At 53.3% G+C, this 16,987-nt stretch overlaps 8 protein-coding genes across 8 annotated transcripts; 3 read left to right on the top strand and 5 right to left on the bottom strand.

Moving 5' to 3' along the window:
• Window positions 1–871: 871 nt before the first annotated feature.
• On the top strand, window positions 872–2,329 carry CCM_04340 (Methyltransferase-related protein; the record flags this gene model as incomplete). Its single annotated transcript, XM_006669488.1, has 1 exon — window positions 872–2,329. The coding sequence occupies one exon, from the start codon at window positions 872–874 to the stop codon at window positions 2,327–2,329; it is 1,458 nt and encodes a 485-aa protein (XP_006669551.1).
• A 319-nt stretch (window positions 2,330–2,648) lies between these two features.
• On the bottom strand, window positions 2,649–4,400 carry CCM_04339 (DNA damage-inducible v-SNARE binding protein Ddi1, putative; the record flags this gene model as incomplete). Its single annotated transcript, XM_006669487.1, has 4 exons — window positions 2,649–3,400; window positions 3,459–4,092; window positions 4,139–4,347; window positions 4,382–4,400. 4 exons carry the CDS (start codon window positions 4,398–4,400, stop codon window positions 2,649–2,651), a joined length of 1,614 nt encoding a protein of 537 aa, XP_006669550.1.
• A 1,245-nt stretch (window positions 4,401–5,645) lies between these two features.
• CCM_04338 (Orotate phosphoribosyltransferase) lies at window positions 5,646–6,344 on the bottom strand (the record flags this gene model as incomplete). Its single annotated transcript, XM_006669486.1, has 1 exon — window positions 5,646–6,344. The coding sequence occupies one exon, from the start codon at window positions 6,342–6,344 to the stop codon at window positions 5,646–5,648; it is 699 nt and encodes a 232-aa protein (XP_006669549.1).
• A 471-nt stretch (window positions 6,345–6,815) lies between these two features.
• On the top strand, window positions 6,816–8,842 carry CCM_04337 (nucleolar GTP-binding protein; the record flags this gene model as incomplete). The annotated part of the gene is made up of 2 exons (XM_006669485.1): window positions 6,816–6,945; window positions 7,008–8,842. 2 exons carry the CDS (start codon window positions 6,816–6,818, stop codon window positions 8,840–8,842), a joined length of 1,965 nt encoding a protein of 654 aa, XP_006669548.1.
• Window positions 8,843–9,621: 779 nt separating this feature from the next.
• CCM_04336 (rab GDP-dissociation inhibitor) lies at window positions 9,622–11,639 on the bottom strand (the record flags this gene model as incomplete). The annotated part of the gene is made up of 8 exons (XM_006669484.1): window positions 9,622–9,816; window positions 9,871–10,025; window positions 10,078–10,617; window positions 10,670–11,012; window positions 11,069–11,096; window positions 11,179–11,238; window positions 11,339–11,363; window positions 11,594–11,639. The coding sequence occupies 8 exons, from the start codon at window positions 11,637–11,639 to the stop codon at window positions 9,622–9,624; spliced, it is 1,392 nt and encodes a 463-aa protein (XP_006669547.1).
• A 931-nt stretch (window positions 11,640–12,570) lies between these two features.
• Window positions 12,571–13,355, bottom strand: CCM_04335 (50S ribosomal protein L4; the record flags this gene model as incomplete). Its single annotated transcript, XM_006669483.1, has 2 exons — window positions 12,571–12,804; window positions 12,879–13,355. The coding sequence occupies 2 exons, from the start codon at window positions 13,353–13,355 to the stop codon at window positions 12,571–12,573; spliced, it is 711 nt and encodes a 236-aa protein (XP_006669546.1).
• Window positions 13,356–13,546: 191 nt separating this feature from the next.
• CCM_04334 (uncharacterized protein) lies at window positions 13,547–14,062 on the bottom strand (the record flags this gene model as incomplete). The annotated part of the gene is made up of 2 exons (XM_006669482.1): window positions 13,547–13,938; window positions 14,029–14,062. The coding sequence occupies 2 exons, from the start codon at window positions 14,060–14,062 to the stop codon at window positions 13,547–13,549; spliced, it is 426 nt and encodes a 141-aa protein (XP_006669545.1).
• A 718-nt stretch (window positions 14,063–14,780) lies between these two features.
• Window positions 14,781–16,752, top strand: CCM_04333 (uncharacterized protein; the record flags this gene model as incomplete). The annotated part of the gene is made up of 5 exons (XM_006669481.1): window positions 14,781–14,873; window positions 15,386–15,604; window positions 15,712–15,743; window positions 15,806–15,984; window positions 16,469–16,752. 5 exons carry the CDS (start codon window positions 14,781–14,783, stop codon window positions 16,750–16,752), a joined length of 807 nt encoding a protein of 268 aa, XP_006669544.1.
• Window positions 16,753–16,987: the final 235 nt, after the last annotated feature.

Here is a 16,987-nt window from a genome sequence, read left to right as displayed (position 1 = left end):
TATCACGCACACATGGGGTTGCACCAGATTCTCCTGTAAAACAGAGACCTGTCCTGTCCCCTTGCACCAGCAAGCCACGCTGGAACTGGCAAGGCATCGCATACTCTGCCACTTTGAGACATCTTTCCCGGCTACTGTTCTGGTCTTGTGTACCTGACGTGATGCTCTCAGACACTAGCAGTGCATGCACATCATACCGAATTCGGCGAACAGCAAAGGATAGTACCATATCTACGCTTGGTAGTGCTACATAGATAGCCAGCCTCACTCTGGTTTGGTGCAGAGTCACCGCCTGATTTTACCCAGTAATGACGAAGTCCATTCAGCGATGGGTAGATACTACTGTTCATCCGTCATCGGCTTCGGGTGAATGTATGCGGAAATGCTACTAGAAGAATAGTACCGACGCCATAACTAATCCGTTGAAGTTAAGCACGTCGCCTTTTCGTTGTCGATATCCATCCTAAAGAACCCGAACACGTACCTCAAATGAAGCCAAAAGCGTTCGGCCCTATGTCGTATTCTAATTTTTCATTTAGAAAAGAAACCCCAAAAAAAAGAATGATGGAATTTATTCGAGGCTGCCAGATGTCGTAACCGATCGAATTTTGACTAGCATAAAAGTTAATAGCCAGTCCTTACATTAAGGCTAAAGTACGAGTTAATAATATTAACTAGAACCCATCACCACTGATGAGGTCGTACAGTTCCAAAACAATGGGGCAATTCGCTGCACCAAAAAGAGGCCCGAAAGCCCCACAAAAAAAAGAACCTGTGCAACTTCTTTTGACCAAAACCTTCAACTTTTTTAACAGCTTCATACGAGCTGCCTTAAAGCTCCCCAGCAGATTTTAACGAGGAACCGGGAACAATGTTTGCTGTGCCGGGTTGGTCTGTATCTGCCGGCAGCCTCAAAGCCGAAACAGTAGGCTCCAATGATGGGGCTGCGTCTGGCAAGAAGCGCAAGAGACCTGGCCGTCCTCGAGACGAGGCCGTCACCACAGACAATGTCACACAGCTCTACGAGACCGTCGTGGAGGGGAAGAACCCCAACGCTCCAAATAAGGACAAGTCGGCCAAGCGTCAAAGGAAGAATGGTACCGCAGAGGATGCCCAACCAAAGGACAACGGAGACAGGAAACGGCCTGCTGAGCAGCAGCAGAGTGGTGGCAAGATCTCAAAGGATGGGAAGAATAAGAAGAGCAAGAAGACCCAAAAGCATGAGAAGCATGGGGCTCAAAACGGGAATGAGGAATCACAAGAAGCAGCTGCTGGTGCCGAGGAGCCAAAGGTTGCGGCCCCTGCCAAGCAGCTACCTGCGCAACCGAAGCTCACGCCTCTGCAAGCAGCCATGCGAGAGAAACTTGTCTCTGCCCGTTTCCGTCATCTGAACGAAACGCTCTATACCAAGCCATCTGAAGAGTCCTTCTCTCTCTTCCAAGACTCCCCAGAAATGTTCGACGAGTACCACGAGGGTTTCCGCCGTCAAGTCAAGGTGTGGCCAGAGAACCCCGTCGACAGTTTTCTCCAAGACATTCGCAGCCGCGGCAAAATCCGGCAGCCGTTCAAGGGCAAGCCCGGCGCGCGCCCGTCCTCTCTCGCTACCTCGCCTCTTCCCCGCACCGGCGGCACCTGCACCATTGCCGACCTGGGCTGCGGCGATGCCGCCCTCGCGCAGTCGCTGCAGGCCGACCAGGGCAAGATGCGCATCAACGTCCAGAGCTACGACCTTCAGAGCCCCCACGCGCTCGTGACCAAGGCCGACATTGCCAACCTGCCGCTCGAAGACGGCGCCGTCAACGTCGCCATCTTCTGCCTGGCCCTCATGGGCACCAACTGGATCGACTTTGTCGAGGAGGCCTTTCGCGTCCTCCACTGGAAGGGCGAGCTCTGGGTGGCCGAGATCAAGAGCCGCTTCGGCCCCGTCCGGGGCAAGCACGCGCCCGTGGAGCACAGTGTGGGAAATCGCAAAAAGGTCGTCAAGAAGGGCAAGGGCGGCGACGCTGCGGATCCCATGGACCTGGCCGTCGAGGTGGATGGCGCCGAGGACAACCGCAGGGCCACGGATGTGTCCGCCTTTGTCGATGCCCTCCAGAAGCGGGGTTTCGTCCTCAGTGGCGAGCGCTCCGAGGCCATTGACCTGTCCAACAAAATGTTTGTCAAAATGCGCTTCACCAAGGGCGCGACACCGACCAAAGGCCGTGCTGCCCAAGCACCGGAACCCGGCAGAGGCAGGAAGCCCACATACACCACAAAGCTTACAGAAGAGGAAGATAACGGCGTGAACGAATCAACAATCCTGAAGCCTTGCGTGTATAAAATTCGGTAGAATATCCATTGTCTGAACTATATCACGAGAGGCGTTTGGCTCACTTATTTTGTCCTCAAAATTATTTCATGCAACATCGTCAATTAAGCTTAAGATATTCCCCTTTATATGTTTTCTGTATGTGTTTATTGAGCCTCCACCAAAAAAGAACAGTCGTGTGAACGTCGTTGCACTTGGTCCTCAGTGCTGCCCAGTGGCCGTTACCTGCATACTTGCCGAAATAAAACTCCCAACGCCCCTTTCCGATACGTGAAAACCTACCGACGCTCGCGTAATGTAGTCTTGCGAGACAAGAATGCACTTCCCATTGCTGTTGCATCTAGAAGAAGATGATGCCCGCAGCCACGTCCACGTTGCCCTCGGCGGCCTGCAAAGCCTGGATCGCTTGCTCTCTCGAGGCGCCCATGCCCATTAGTGTCTCAATATGTTGAGGCAGCAAGGCCGGTCCGGCGGCAGCAGGCTGAGCGGTCGCTGGCGCCGGCGCGGATACAGGCCCAGGCGCAGGCGTGGCAGCCGTTGTCGTCGCAGCAGATGTCGGCGGTACACCAGCCGCGCCAGCAGCTCTTGCGTGCGGCGCAGAGGAGGGTCCTGCGCTTGGAGGCTCGATGGCACCCGATCTCTGTCCAATAGTGGTTCCCGCAGGGCCAGGAATGGTGGGTTCGTCCTGGTTGGCTTCCTCCTCTTTGGGGATCTCGGCCTCGCCCAGGAAGGGAATCTCCTCGCCCTGGATAACCAGCTTGTCCTTGGCAAGGTCAATAGTGGCCTGGTGGCGCTTCAGCATGTCAAGACCGAGCAAGAGGTCCATGCCCTTGCCCTCCATGACAGTGAAGCTGCAGGGCAGATGCATCGCGCCAATCTTGATCTGAGCAGAGTGCACACGGCCAATAATGTTGGCCGTGCCCACTCCGCGGGCGACACCAGCAAAGCGCGTGTCGATGAGGCGCATAATTCCGCACGCCTCCGCGCACGAGGGCGACATGATGGTCGCTTGGGCGCCAGAGTCTACAAATGCCTTGACCTTGTGCCCGTTGACCTCGACATCGACGTACAGCATATGCACTCTTCCAAAGACTATGGCGAGGATGTGTGTTAGTTCCTTGTCAACAAGCATGCAAGATGAGACGTTTACCTTCGGGGTTGTGCTCCATGGCATTTTGCAGGTTCTCCATGACACGCTCTTGACGGATCATCTCCTCGATCTTCCTCTGGTTTTCGACGTTGAATGGGTCATCGTTCAACTGTTCGATCTGCCGTTGTCTTTCGAGGCGCTCTCTCTGCTCGCGGCCCTGGCTTTCACTGAGGATGGCAGCGAAGCGCGCGGGATCGTCCACAGCGGCCGCCAGCTCTGGGTGTTGGCGCTGCAGCTGCTGCCGCAGATTCGGGTCGCCAAGGACCTGCAGACGAATCATCTCCGGGTCGTTTGCTCCGGCACTGGCCTGAGCCCGGGGTTGAGATGGCGCCGGTCGAGCAGCCTGTGCCTGAGGGTTGGGGGTTGGTCGCTTCTCGCGCACGTGGACAGCCAGCATATCCCCATCATTGATTTGCAGCTGCTCCATCGTCTTTGTATCCTCGTTGAGAGCTCGGCCGTTGTGGTAGATTTGCTGAGTATCGGGCGCCACCTTGGCCTCAGCCTGGATCGACTCGCGCAGCGTAGAGAGCGTCATGTCGGGGAAGATTTCGAGGGTCAGAAGGGTATCCTGATCCCCCGCTTTGCGATCCCAAATGTTGAGTGTGATACGCCTAGACGCGAGAAGCTTGTCAGTCTCACCACGGACGATGCTGCATCAGGAACAAACTATTCAGACTTACATGGTGGCAAAGAGAGGAGCTGTCAAGCAACTGGGTCGTTGAGGGCGTTTGGATAGTGCGGGCACGCTGAATCGCGCTAGAAATTGACGTCTCGCCAGTGTCCAAGCGTGTCAGCAGGGCCAGGTGCAAAAGAGGAAAGAAATCCTGACAGTGAATTCGAAGCCTAAATTTGTGATGTTTAGCTTGCAAAGTGAAGTCCGGCCAAGTGTCTAAGTATGGAACGGAGTCGAAATTAGTCGTCACTGGTCGCAGCCTGGTACATGGAGGAAGTGGGCCAAACCCACGACAGAAGCTTGGGGGTAGCTTCTTATTTATGCTTCTGCTTGCCACCCGTGACCAGTTTCAGTCAATGCACCACAGACAATATTATTGAGTATCGTCGTTCACAGCATGTGGCGCAGGGCGCACCCTGAGAGACTTGCTGTCGATTCCCGACGGGCAGCGGCAGACTACTGCTGTGGTGGCAGGCTGGCATCCTTGGCGTGCCACTGGACATGTATGCGGGTGACGAAAATACTGTACAGTCTATTAAACCCGTTTTGAAAAGGAAGACAGGGAAAATAAATACATCAAAAAGAAGAGAACAAATATAGTTGCGAGAGATAAAGAAGATAAAATAATCAAGGAAAATGTTATTATTATTCCCTGCAGTTTACTTTGTCCCCTTGGTGACATGGCAAGAGGCATCGAGCTAGTTACTATTAGATTCCGGAGCAGACCAGCATCGGAAGTGTCCGAAGACCGTGACTCGATGCTGCATGTAAACGAAGCCCTGTCGTCTCCCCCCGATCATCGCTGCAGCAGCAGAAGCAATGGGTTGTCATGCAGCCACGACACGAGGTATATTGGCTGCGGGCGAGTGCGAAACGGCTCGGATGCACAAGCACGGCTGTGTCGCCTCCAATGTTGCAAACAAAAGAGGTGCACACAAGTCCGCCATCGTGCCCAAGTGAGGAAATGATGCTTTACGGCGTATTTTCCCGCATTGTACAGCATCATTTGGTCTCCTCCCCGACACGCCCATCTGCAGGAGGTCCTTCACCGAGTGGGGAATGCAGACGCAATTGTCCTGCGGCATTGTTTCAATGAGCTGGCAAGTAACATGCACCTGTTTCACACGCATCATATCAACTGTCGAACAATAGTCGACAGCTCGTATTGTGAGAAGCAAACAAGTTAGTCAGGTCGTGGAATAGCTGGTTCGGGCCTGATGCTCCTTCTTGTATGTAGGATGCATGATACGCCAGCGCACAAATGCATGTACATACACATACACACAAATATACTCGACAGAAAGATATCAATTTGAATCAAATACGCCAAACACCACGCTAATACCGCTATAAACTAATGATAATCCGAAAGGCTTGGAGCGTAGTTGCTCGTGCCCAATTTAGCCAATACTACGAAGAGTTAAAGCCTCGATATCTGCTATATATTTTTGTTCTCTTCTCGAGCTTCATGGCCGCCGCCGTTTTGCCTTCTCCGTGGTTCAGCCTTCAACCACTCAGTCGCTGGCCTTGTATTTGGCGCGGTACTCCTCAGCCTTCTTGATATCCTCCTCCGAGATGAGGCCACGCATGCCATCGATGACGTCGTCGAGTGTCACAATGGAGAAAATCGGAATGCCGTACTCCTTCTTCATCTCACCAATGGCGCTGGGACCAGGCTTGGAGTCGTCGCCATCGGTGGCCGGAAGCTTCTCCATCCGGTCCAGAGCAACGACAATACCGGCCACAATTCCGCCCTCCTTTCTAATCTTCTCAATAGCCTCTCTCTTGGCAGTTCCCGCAGTGACAACGTCGTCGATAATCAGCACGCGCTTGCCCTTGAGGCCAGCACCAACAATGTTGCCGCCCTCCCCGTGGTCCTTGGCCTCTTTGCGGTCGAATGAGTAGGAGATCTTGTCCAGGTTGGCAGCCTCAAGCTCTCCAATCTTGATGGTCACGGCCGTAGCCAGAGGAATTCCCTTGTAGGCGGGGCCAAAGACAATGTCAAACTCGAGACCATTCTTCTGGGCATCGAGAATGGTGAGGGCAAAGGCCTTAGCAATTGCACCGGCGAGGCGGGCGGTGTGAAAATCGCCGGCGTTGAAGAAGTAGGGAGATATTCTCTTGGACTTGAGCTCGAACGTGCCGAACTTGAGAATGCCACCGTCATGACAAGACTTGAGGAAGTCCTTCTTGTACTGAGCGAGATCCGACATTGTGCTGGTCGGTCGGTCGGTTGATCGTAGATACTTGGCAGGTATGGTTGAAAGACAAAGTGTATGACCAGAAAGAAAAACAAGAAGCTCAAGGACTGTATATACCCAAACAGTGAAAATAATAAGATGACGAAGGAATATATATCTTCAACTCACCAGAAAAAGTCTTTCCGCCAAATTTGTTTAAGTTATCGTGACTTGGGTGGGGCAACAGTAGCGGGGTATTCAGATGAGGTCTTTTTTTCACATATTTTGTGCGAAAATGTACTTCCACAACCAATGCCAGAGGCCAGAAGGCTATCGATAAGCGCTCGACCCACTGCCCGCCAACTTTTTGTTTTTCCCAATGGTGAAGCGAAAAAAAATTTGACCGCCTTGCCAGTCGGGGTAGTCCGTCTCGAAAATCCTCATCTTCCAACCACCAAGACCTGGGCATTCCGACATCTTGCGCCCACATCCAGATCTTTCACAATGAAGACCACTTGGAAGGACATTCCTCCTGTCCCAACTCATCAGGAGTTTTTGGACATTGCTCTAAGCAGAACCCAGCGCAAACTGCCCACACAGATTCGTGCTGGTTTCAAAATTGGCAGAATTCGAGGTGAGAACGACCTGACTTTGCGCAACGCCTCTGCCTCGCACACCCACTAACTCTTGTTCCAGCCTTTTATACCAGAAAGGTTAAGTTCACCCAGGAGACGTTTTCCGAAAAGTTTGGCTCCATCCTCGAGAGCTTCCCCCGACTTCAGGACATCCACCCGTTCCACAAGGATCTGCTCAACACCCTCTACGATGCCGACCATTTTCGTATCGCCCTCGGTCAGCTTTCTACCGCCAAGCATCTGATTGAGACCATCTCCAGAGATTACGTTCGTCTTCTCAAGTATGGCCAGTCTCTTTTCCAGTGCAAGCAGCTGAAGAGAGCCGCTCTCGGCCGCATGGCCACCCTCGTCAAGCGCCTCAAGGATCCTCTGCTGTACCTTGACCAGGTTCGCCAGCATCTTGGCCGTCTGCCATCCATCGACCCCAACACTCGCACTCTTCTGATCTGCGGCTACCCTAACGTTGGCAAGTCGAGCTTCTTGCGCAGCGTCACCCGCGCCGACGTCGATGTCCAGCCATATGCCTTTACTACCAAGAGTCTCTTTGTTGGACATTTTGACTACAAATATCTGCGATTCCAGGCCATCGATACCCCTGGTATTCTCGACCACCCGCTCGAGGAAATGAACACCATTGAAATGCAGAGTATCACAGCCATTGCCCATCTTCGTTCTGCCATTCTCTATTTTATGGACCTGTCTGAGCAGTGCGGCTACTCAGTCTCTGCCCAGCTTCAGCTGTTCAAGAGCATTAAGCCCCTCTTCTCCAACAAGCTCGTCTTTGTTGTTATTAACAAGATCGATGTTGTCCGTCCCGAGGATCTGGAACCCGAGCTCAAGGCGGAGCTCGAAGCCATCCTCAAGCCCGGTGAGGTTGAGATGCTTCAACTGTCGTGCACCACCCAGGAAGGTGTTCAGGAAGTCAAGAACGCTGCCTGCGAGCGTCTCATTGCTGAGCGTGTCAACCAAAAGCTCAAGGCTGGTACCGCCAGCGGTGGCAATATCGGCGGCCGTCTTGCCGATGTCATGGCCCGTATCCACGTTGCCCAGCCTATGGGTGGCCAGACCCTGCAGACTTTTATACCTGATGCTGCCAAGGAACTAAAGAAATACGACAAAGAGGACCCCGAGCGCCGCAGACTTGCCAGAGATATCGAGGCCGAGAACGGCGGTGCCGGTGTCTACAATGTCGATATGAAGGTCGACTACCTGCTCAAGAACCCCGAGTGGAAGTACGACAAGATTCCTGAAATCTTCAACGGCCAGAATGTCTTTGACTTTGTCGATCCCGATATCGATGCCAAGCTGGCCGCTATTGAAGAGGAAGAGGAGAAGCTGGAGGCTGAAGGTTACTACGAATCTGATGACGACATTGACGATGACGAGGAGATCGAGGTCCTGCGCAAGGCCGAGCTCATTCGCGAGAAGCAGCAGCTGATCCGCAACGAGGCCCGCATGAAGAAGCGTCTCAAGAACCAGGCCATCATCCCCCGCAAGATGGCCAGGAAGTCGCTGTCCGAGTTTGACGATGCCCTAGACGCCCTAGGCCATGACACCACCGAGATGACGGAGCGCGCCCGCGCCAAGTCGCGCCAACGTGGCCGCTCCATGACACGCGCTGCCACCGAGGACCCTGATGCCATGCAGGTCGATGACCTCAGGGCCCGCCTCCGCTCCAAGAGTCGCCCCGCCAGCCGTGCACCCACGTCGAGCCGCAGAGACGCTGGTGTCGTGGACCAGGGCGAGCGCACCAAGGCTGACCGCATCGCCAAGCTGGGCCAGCGCAAGATGAACAGAATGGCCCGACAGGGTGAGGGTGATCGCTTCATCGGTACCGCCATGCCCAAGTATCTGTTCTCTGGAAAGCGTGGTATTGGCAAGACGGACTGGAAATAACAGAAGACCAATACTTCGTCTGCTTCGAGGACTATATACAAACGAAAAACCAGCAACGCAGCCGCTTCTGCGACACCCCAAGTATATTTGCATCTTGTTTGGCATTTACCGCCCTTCTACTCTTTTGGCATCGTCTCTGTCTGAAACATATTTTCTTGTTTGGGAAGGAGAGAGCTCTTCTTTTTTTTTCGGGCGGGCTCTCGTTGGCGTTTCGGGAGTTGGTTGTTTCTCGTGTGCGTGCGTGCGTGCGTGTGTGTATGTGTGTGTGTGTGTTGCATCTAGGAGGAGGACAGGCCAGCCACCGCTGTTATCGTTTTTCCATCGCTCGAGATCCCAGGAAGTACAATGGAAACATGGCAGAGTTGAGAGGAAAAGAGAAGAACTACAAAGCCGCACTATTGAGAAGCTTCTTTGGTGGCTAAAGGAGTTTTGTTTCTATCTAGATCTACAAGTTTCGCAGGTTAAAATTGACGATTATGAACATGGCTTTCCTACAGCCCGAGACTACATGTTATATTTAATTTGTTTCATGGCTCATGGCGGTGTCCATACAGACACAAAAAAGGGCAACATGACAAGGTCATTAAAATGTTCTTTTTTTACTTGGAACAGTATTTGGAATCTAACTAAGTCCCAAATGAATCAATCATTGCCCGGCAGATTCTCGTGTTGACATGTTTTTAGATGAGCCCGTCAAACCATCCTATCAAAAATCCTACCCCGGCTATCGAATTCATCGCTTCCCGCTGTAAACTAACTACGAATGTATATGTGGTCGCTTATTGCTCGTCAGCAACAACAATGCCCTCCCTCAGGCCCTCAACCTTGAGCTCCTCGCCAGTGGCGCGGCGGTAGATATCCTTGACATCGTCGGTCGTGGTCTCGAAGTGGCTGGTGGCGTCGTAGCTCTTGGAGATGAAGATGTTGTCCTTGGTGCCGTCCTCGAGGGGCTCGTACATGGGGATGGGAGGGCCCTAAAGGGGAGTGTTAATACTTGAGTATTCATGACATGATCTTCAGCCACGTACCATGAACTGCTCCTCGATAGCACCGAGGCGGTCGAGACCAGCCTGGAGCTCGAGGTGATGGTTGGCCTCGGTCTCGGCAATGGTAGAGACGATGGCAACCCAATAGCCCTTGGGGCAAACGTTGTGGGCCGAAGAAACGCAGGCAACGTAGATGTCTGTGCACTATTAGAAAGATGCGGACCAGAGATGAGGATGTGGGAGACATACCATTCTTGCGGCCGACCTGGGACTGAGGAATGATGAGCTGGCAGGAGTCGCTGTCGTTGGTACCGGCAAGAGGGTGCTTGAGAATGCAGATGGCACGGAGGACGTGTCCGACAACCTTGGTCTTGCCAGGGAAGTAGGAAGGGTCACCAAGAATCAGCTTGGCACGGGTCTCGAACTTCAAGTCCTCGGCACCAGTCATGGTGGCCTTGATGCCGACGGTCTTGCCGCCCTCGGTTATGAACTCATTGACGGTTGTGTTGAGCATATAAGTACCACCGTAGATAGCGGAGAGGCGGGCAAAGCCCTGAGGCAGTTCGCCGAGACCGTACAGGGGGTAGATGTATGGCGACTTGCCGTAGCGAGCCACCGACTTGCCGTAGAGGCGGATGCGTTCGATGGCGTTGGGGGCCTCGCCCTTGGCCGTCAGATAGTCGTCGGTCAGATAGAGAGCCATGGCGTGGCCAATAAAGTCCTTGGTGCCAGCCTCGAGACCGAATTTGTCATAGACCTCGTTCATAGTGCATTTGTTCATGTCGAGACCTGGGGAAACATGTCAGCCAGCGTGTTGAATCAAGTTGGGAACATTTCTCACCCTTGTGAGTGGCAGAGTCCTTGAGCTCAAAGGTGCCAACCCACTCAATGAAGGACTTCATGCGGCGCTTCTCAAAGAGGCCCATGAGGGGTGACTTGAGGGCCTCGCCAGCATCCGAAGGAACCTTGGCGACGGTGGCCTTGGGGGAGGCACCCTGCTGGACAAAGCTGCCAGTGACTTGCTTGAACTCGAGATAACGGGTGACATCGGTAGAGACCAGAATGTTGGTCAGCTCGCCAGAGGACATGAGCAGCTTGGGGACCAGGTCAATGTTCCAGTCGTTGAGGCGGCCATACTTCTCCCACGGCTTGTCACCGGTGGCACTGCCGTACTTTTTGAATAGCTATTTCGGCAGTCAGTACCGTGGTTGAAACCAAGCGATGGTAGAACGAGACTTACGGTCTCGAGGTTGACGGAGGCAGCCTCACTGTAACGCGAGCAGTCGATGTTAGCGTATCTTCAGGCAAGTACACGGATAGGGTCGCCGGCGTGGCTTGGGCGAAACGTACCCGCCGTAGTGGTCGTTTCGGTCAATGTGCAGAACCTTCTTGCCCTTGACACTGAGAACACTGTAGAGAGATGTGGCGTTAGCTTAGGCCATGTTGTATGGTGATCGATCGAAAAAGGCGGGGGGGTCATTGGCGGTGGGAAGTCGGGCGCGCAACATACCCGGAGAGGATGCACTCGGTCAGGCCTGCAAGGAAAGAGGAGCATTAGCAAAATGGGATCCAAAGACATGAAAAGGAAGCGTGCACAAGCAGCAGGCAAAGACGGGAAGCTCTCGTCGCGCGACGCGCGCTGAAGCTGCTGGGTCGGTGGATGAGGGGCAGAGAAAGGGCGGCGAAGGCTTGCTTGCACAACCCCAACAACGGCCAGACGAGCGAGAGCAAGCGCGGGCAGGGCAAGCAGACAAGGACGACGTACCAGTGCCGAGGACAACAACGTCGTATTCCTTGGCAATCTCGTCCATGGTGGCGGGTGTTGCTGTATTAAAGTCAAAAAGTAAATAGGGAATTGGATGGGCCAGAGAAAGGAAAAAGAAAAAAAGATGGTCGGAGTCAGGAGGAGGGATGCGAGGAAACGGGCGGCGTGTGAGGTGAGGGGTTGGATGGACCTTGAGGCCGCTAAAAAAGAAGAGGTGAAGAAAGGTACTTGAGCCGCACGCTGTATTCGTGCTTGCGGGGAGGTACCAGTGAGCCAGAGGTACTTGCGTAGATAGTCGCTGTACAAATATGGTGACGGGGAGATAACTAGATGGATGTAGGAGGAGGAGAATGAGAGATGATATTATTTGTATTTTCTTCTATTTTTTTTATTCCGCAAATTTCCCCAATTCGCTTCATTTCATCATACCCTACCACTGTGACAGGGAACCGGGCCATCCTGAGTTCATAGTCAACGATGCCCTCCTCCACTCTCGTCCAGCCACAGCGTAACCCAATCTCCCTCTGCCAAAAGCATTGACTTTCTCACCGTCCTGTTGAGCTCGAAAAAAAACGGCGTGGCTATTGACGCCTTATATCTACAAACTACCATCCGCACTAAATATGACACGAATGGCGGCTCGCCATGGAATCCTACAGATCAAATCCCTGGCTAGCATCTGTCTCGCCCTCAGATTGCTCTCATCCCAGCTTCCTTGCTTCGAAAAGGACAGCATGTCGTTTCCCCCGCGTTCCCCAGTCTACAGCCGGCTCGCCTGAGATTGCTGCAATTAAAGCTTGCGAAATTTTGCCCGCATTCAATTATCTTACATTTTCGCTTTCTAGTTGGGCTACTTGTAGTTACATTGTGTACAGCCGCTCTTCGGTGGCGGAAGCGTCCTCTACTTGTTGAGAGGCACCTTTTCGTCATTCTCCTCCTCTCACCCCAGCCTTGTATCATGTTGCCAGGCTGCTTCTTCAGCTTGGCACCTTGGCCGGCTCGGCTTTGCTGGCCACCTCGGGCTTGGCCACCTCGGATGCCCAGGTGTCGGGCACATCGGTCTCTTCCTCGTACGCGGATGGCTTGTAGAACTGTCCGTCTTCCGCTTGCAGGTCAATCTCTGGGTCCGACTCGGCAATTTTGGTCGCATCTTCCCACGTGTATTGTCGTTCGGTAAGGGTGTGCTTGATGGCCTTCATCGTCTTGTTTACCTAAAAGATGGGCAAAAGCCCAACATGTCAGCCGGTTCCCCCAATGCAGTCCACTGGCAGCGGGCGCTCCATACCTCGAGCTCGCGGGCCTCAATTTCGGACTCGCCAAAGCCTAGCTTTGTCCTCTCCAGCTCGGCCTTGGTGGTGGCCAGCATGTTGCGCTCTTTGCAGCACGTCCACCACAGCGCGTGCAGGTCCTCCCACGATTTCCGGCGCAGCTCCTCGACCTTCCACGCCCTCCCGTGCTTCTCCATTTCCGTCGGCGTCCACATCAGCTTGTTGGGCTCCGGGAAGAAGCCCCAGAGGCCGTGGCTCTCGTCCACGGGCACGGTGGGCTTGTAGTCGGCGCGAGGCTTTGGCAGCGGCACATTGGACATGGAAAGGGGTTCGCGTGGTCCCGAGCGGTACAGGCTGCTCACACCGCGCTTCTTGTTGTTGTCTCTGGTCTTTCGCTTGCACATGTGACCTGTCGTCGAGAAAGCTGCGGCGCGACTGCTGGCCATCGTCATTTGCGCCAGCACAGACGACCTAGCCGGGTTTCCGAGGCGCATGGCGCAGCCTATTGTCGGCCGTAATATATGCGCGCCCGACATTGGTTGTGATTTCAATTGTGAACAAGACTAGAAATCCCAAATGTTCCTGAATTGGGAGAGTCGAATGCTAACTGGCGTCTCAAATTTTGGCCTACTGGGTCAGCCAATAGGGGCTGCCTTGAGACCCACACCTACCCTATACACGCGTCCTACGCTCGCTTGAAGTCGCAGACTGTATGAAAGTCGGCAGTTCCGCGAATTAAATCTTGCTTGATCTTGGGGTTCTTGCCTGTGACTTCCGGGAACGTGTGGGAGTCTGTGTTGGTACTCTTGACCGACTGAACTCTTGAATCCGAACCATTCTGAAGTAGTCTGGCTTCAAATAACCAAACTCCATCACGAAGCGACCAAATCCAACCAACGTGCAAACACTCACGGATAGCGATAAAAATAAACAACTCATCGCTTATGAAGCCACACGACAGACTACACCTGACTATGTTCTTGCTTATCTTGCTTACCCTAATACCTCGCGGCATCGCATCAACTGCGAACAGCTGCTCTTCTAGTGACAACTCGGCTTCCCGGCCAGCGAATGAGCCTGCTTATAGCCAGCCTAAAGCCCGAAATTCTGCAGGTACTGAGGCGGATAATATGATATGAGCTGGTAGCAAAAGTCATCAAAGGTAACTTCGAATAGCCTGTGTTGTGCTCCCGGCGCACATCGTGTAGATAGAACTAAACCTACAACACAGCCTTTGGACCGACCGACCTTGTATTGTGCAGTCTCTAGTAGATATGGAATGATTCTCCTGTCTATCAATATGGAAGGAGGACTTTCGAGCTGTTGGATCGATCTGGTAATGTCAACCGGCAGTGTTGGTCTTCAACTAGAAGACCAACTAGCCGCACTTCCACCCTTGATGCCGCGGGAGTCTGTTTAAACGCACTGACAATAACTATTTCTCCACCGCTTGACCAGGGGTCAAATAGCTCCGTTAAACGTTGTAGTAAGAGCTTTGCTAAAGGTTGAGATCGATCATCTATACGTAGTAATCTTTTAATGCCGGAATTCTGGTGGGTTTCCTGGTTGAGTCACAGAAATGGCCTACACGACACACATGGCACCCGTGCCTACGGGATGAATATCCACCATCTCTTGTGTTTCTCTTCTCACTTCCGTGAGGGCCGTTCATGTCCGGCTCAAACTGTCATACCCGTTACCTTTTCCTTGTCTCACGGCCGTGACCGTCTCGGCTGGTTCCATTGTTCAAGCACCATACCATGGCGGGGTTGGCCCCCCTCCAGAGTCCCTCTTTCCTGGGCGCTGTGGGACATGTTGACATCCAACAGCCTTGTGGACTCTTGCTCCTTTTTTTGTGACGCCCCGTTCTCCGTGTACATGAACGCTGATCCCACAAGCCGTTTTGTGGTGAAGTCTCCATGTGTCACTTGTGGACCATTCGAGTTGGGGCCCCCAAAGTGGCTCGGCGCAGCGATCCGGGGCAAGACCGGACCATATTCCCCGTTGTTGCCGTATTTTACTCTGCATGTCGGATGGAAAGCCCTTTTCACAAGCGCCATCTCATCCATTCCCCCGCAGTGGATCGTATCTGAGCGGCCTCGCTCACGATACAGCGGATCAGAAGTAGATGCCGACTCGACAGGCGCCGCCCCCCCCCCCCCCCCCCCCCTTGGAATTAGCTGGGAGAAAATCCACCGTGTTTCGTTTGATGGATTACAAGCGCCTCCGTAGCTGAAGATGGGCGGGTAAATAACCTCTATATAGGGTAACCGCCCTGCGCACTGCTTGTGTCCGGAGCACGGAAACAACAAGGCAGTTCCAATTGACTTATTTCACTCAAGTTATGTATTTTGCCCACAGCGCACAGCTGAGACATGTGAGAAGAGGTGAGCGGGGGACGGCCGACGCACTGAGACTTGGGCGGCTTGTGTGCTCAACCGCCAACGAGGCAATCGACCAGCCACGGGGAATGTATCGTGGGTATCGACATCGGGTGCCCAGGCGAAGCACACATCTACAACAGCTCCAACTACACCTGGTTACGACAAGCAACCGTTCCGTCTCGTACGGCAGCCATGCTGGCACCCGCGGGCACGCGGACACAGATGCAGAGGCAATCAAAATGACGGCGCAAGCGAGACAAAAAAGGGTTTATGCTGATGCAGGCGGCTTGTCCATTGTCCATACACGCCCCCCCCTGTGGGATTTGATTTTCCTTTTTGACACGCGCGTTCGGCGCCAGGTAACACGTCACATGGTTGTACCCTGCGCACACGCTGTGTTATGTATATGCAGCAAGGGCAGAGAGCAACTTGGTGTACCGTCGTTCTGATGAGGGGGACATGATAGGCTGGGCCAAGAAGAATGGACAACGCCACGGCGTCAGAGAAGAGGGAGAAAAAAAATGAACCGTCTGGTGTGTGATGGGGTGATCGAGTAGCAGTGGCACGGCTTGGGGCGGCGGGTGGCAGCAGCAGCGAGCAGCCTGCAAGACCTGCCACACCCAGAGTATGCATGTACACGTCAAGAAGACGCAGAGGTCAAGTAAGAAGACCATGCAACAGATCCCGGCGGCGGAGGAGAGCTTCCTTTCCGAAGTCGCCTCTCCCTTGCAGTTGGTGCGTACGTACAGATACATACCGGAGTAGTAGCGGTACGAGGCCAGCTGTCTTCACTTCAGGCTTTAAACTAGGAAGTGACGAGACAACACATCGTCCAGCCCAACTATCAGTAGTGTCTGCTGGAAAGCCCTTCCATCTCCTCATCTCACGCTAAATAGTGTCTGGGGACCGTGGATGAAATAAGACGCCGCGCTAACTAACTAGCAGAATCATGGTGGCATATTTTCGACAGGTTCCAGTCATCATTCTGGTCTTATTCAACAAAACAACTAATACTGACAGCTTGTGGCATGTTTTTGATACATTGCTTTTGCTCCAAAAGCGGCCCACGTCCCGTCTCCCTTGACTTGGACAAGGGGGGGAGGAGAGGATCCATCTATAACCGAAGATGGATATCAGACCGCCACAAAGCCCCATGGTCGTTTTCATAAAAAGTGTTACCTTGTATTCGTTCAGGTTTCTGCCTGTCCAAAAGGGTGTGACAGACTTGCATCACGACCTGCGATCCATTGGCATGCTAGATAGCTACATCACAACTTGCATTGTGCGCCAGCGACTAGCTTCTCTGGCGTTGTACCGCACTTGTGCATATGTGCATACCAGCACGGCAGTTGTCCAGCCAGAGGGGGGAGCTGCGAGATACAAAAGCGTCTTGGATATCGCGGGAAGCTTTGAAAGAGCCCACCGGCTCGCTCTTTTACCGCTCCATTCTTCGGCTGGGCGTTTCAAGATGAATAGAGAAGAAAGGGCCGAGTATTTTCTGATATGATCAAGCAATCACGTAAAAAATGCTGTGCAACCTGGGCGGCAGCGCAAATGACCCCTGCTGCATTTTAGGCTGGCAAAAAGGAAGCTGGGGCGGACCGCCGCCGCCCTCCTGCATTTGTCGTCATCCATGCCCGGGGGGGAGGGGGGATCCATTGGATAACCAGAACTTTTATTATTAAATTTATTAAAATTTTCCACGTCACGCGTTCGGAGCACGGTGCAGGGTTGGTACTCGT

This window comes from Cordyceps militaris (genome assembly GCF_000225605.1).
Source record: "Cordyceps militaris CM01 unplaced genomic scaffold CCM_S00003, whole genome shotgun sequence".
In the NCBI taxonomy this organism is placed as follows: domain Eukaryota; kingdom Fungi; phylum Ascomycota; class Sordariomycetes; order Hypocreales; family Cordycipitaceae; genus Cordyceps; species Cordyceps militaris.
Note: the sequence above shows the minus strand (reverse complement) of the source record. Positions and strands in the feature narration are given on the sequence as shown.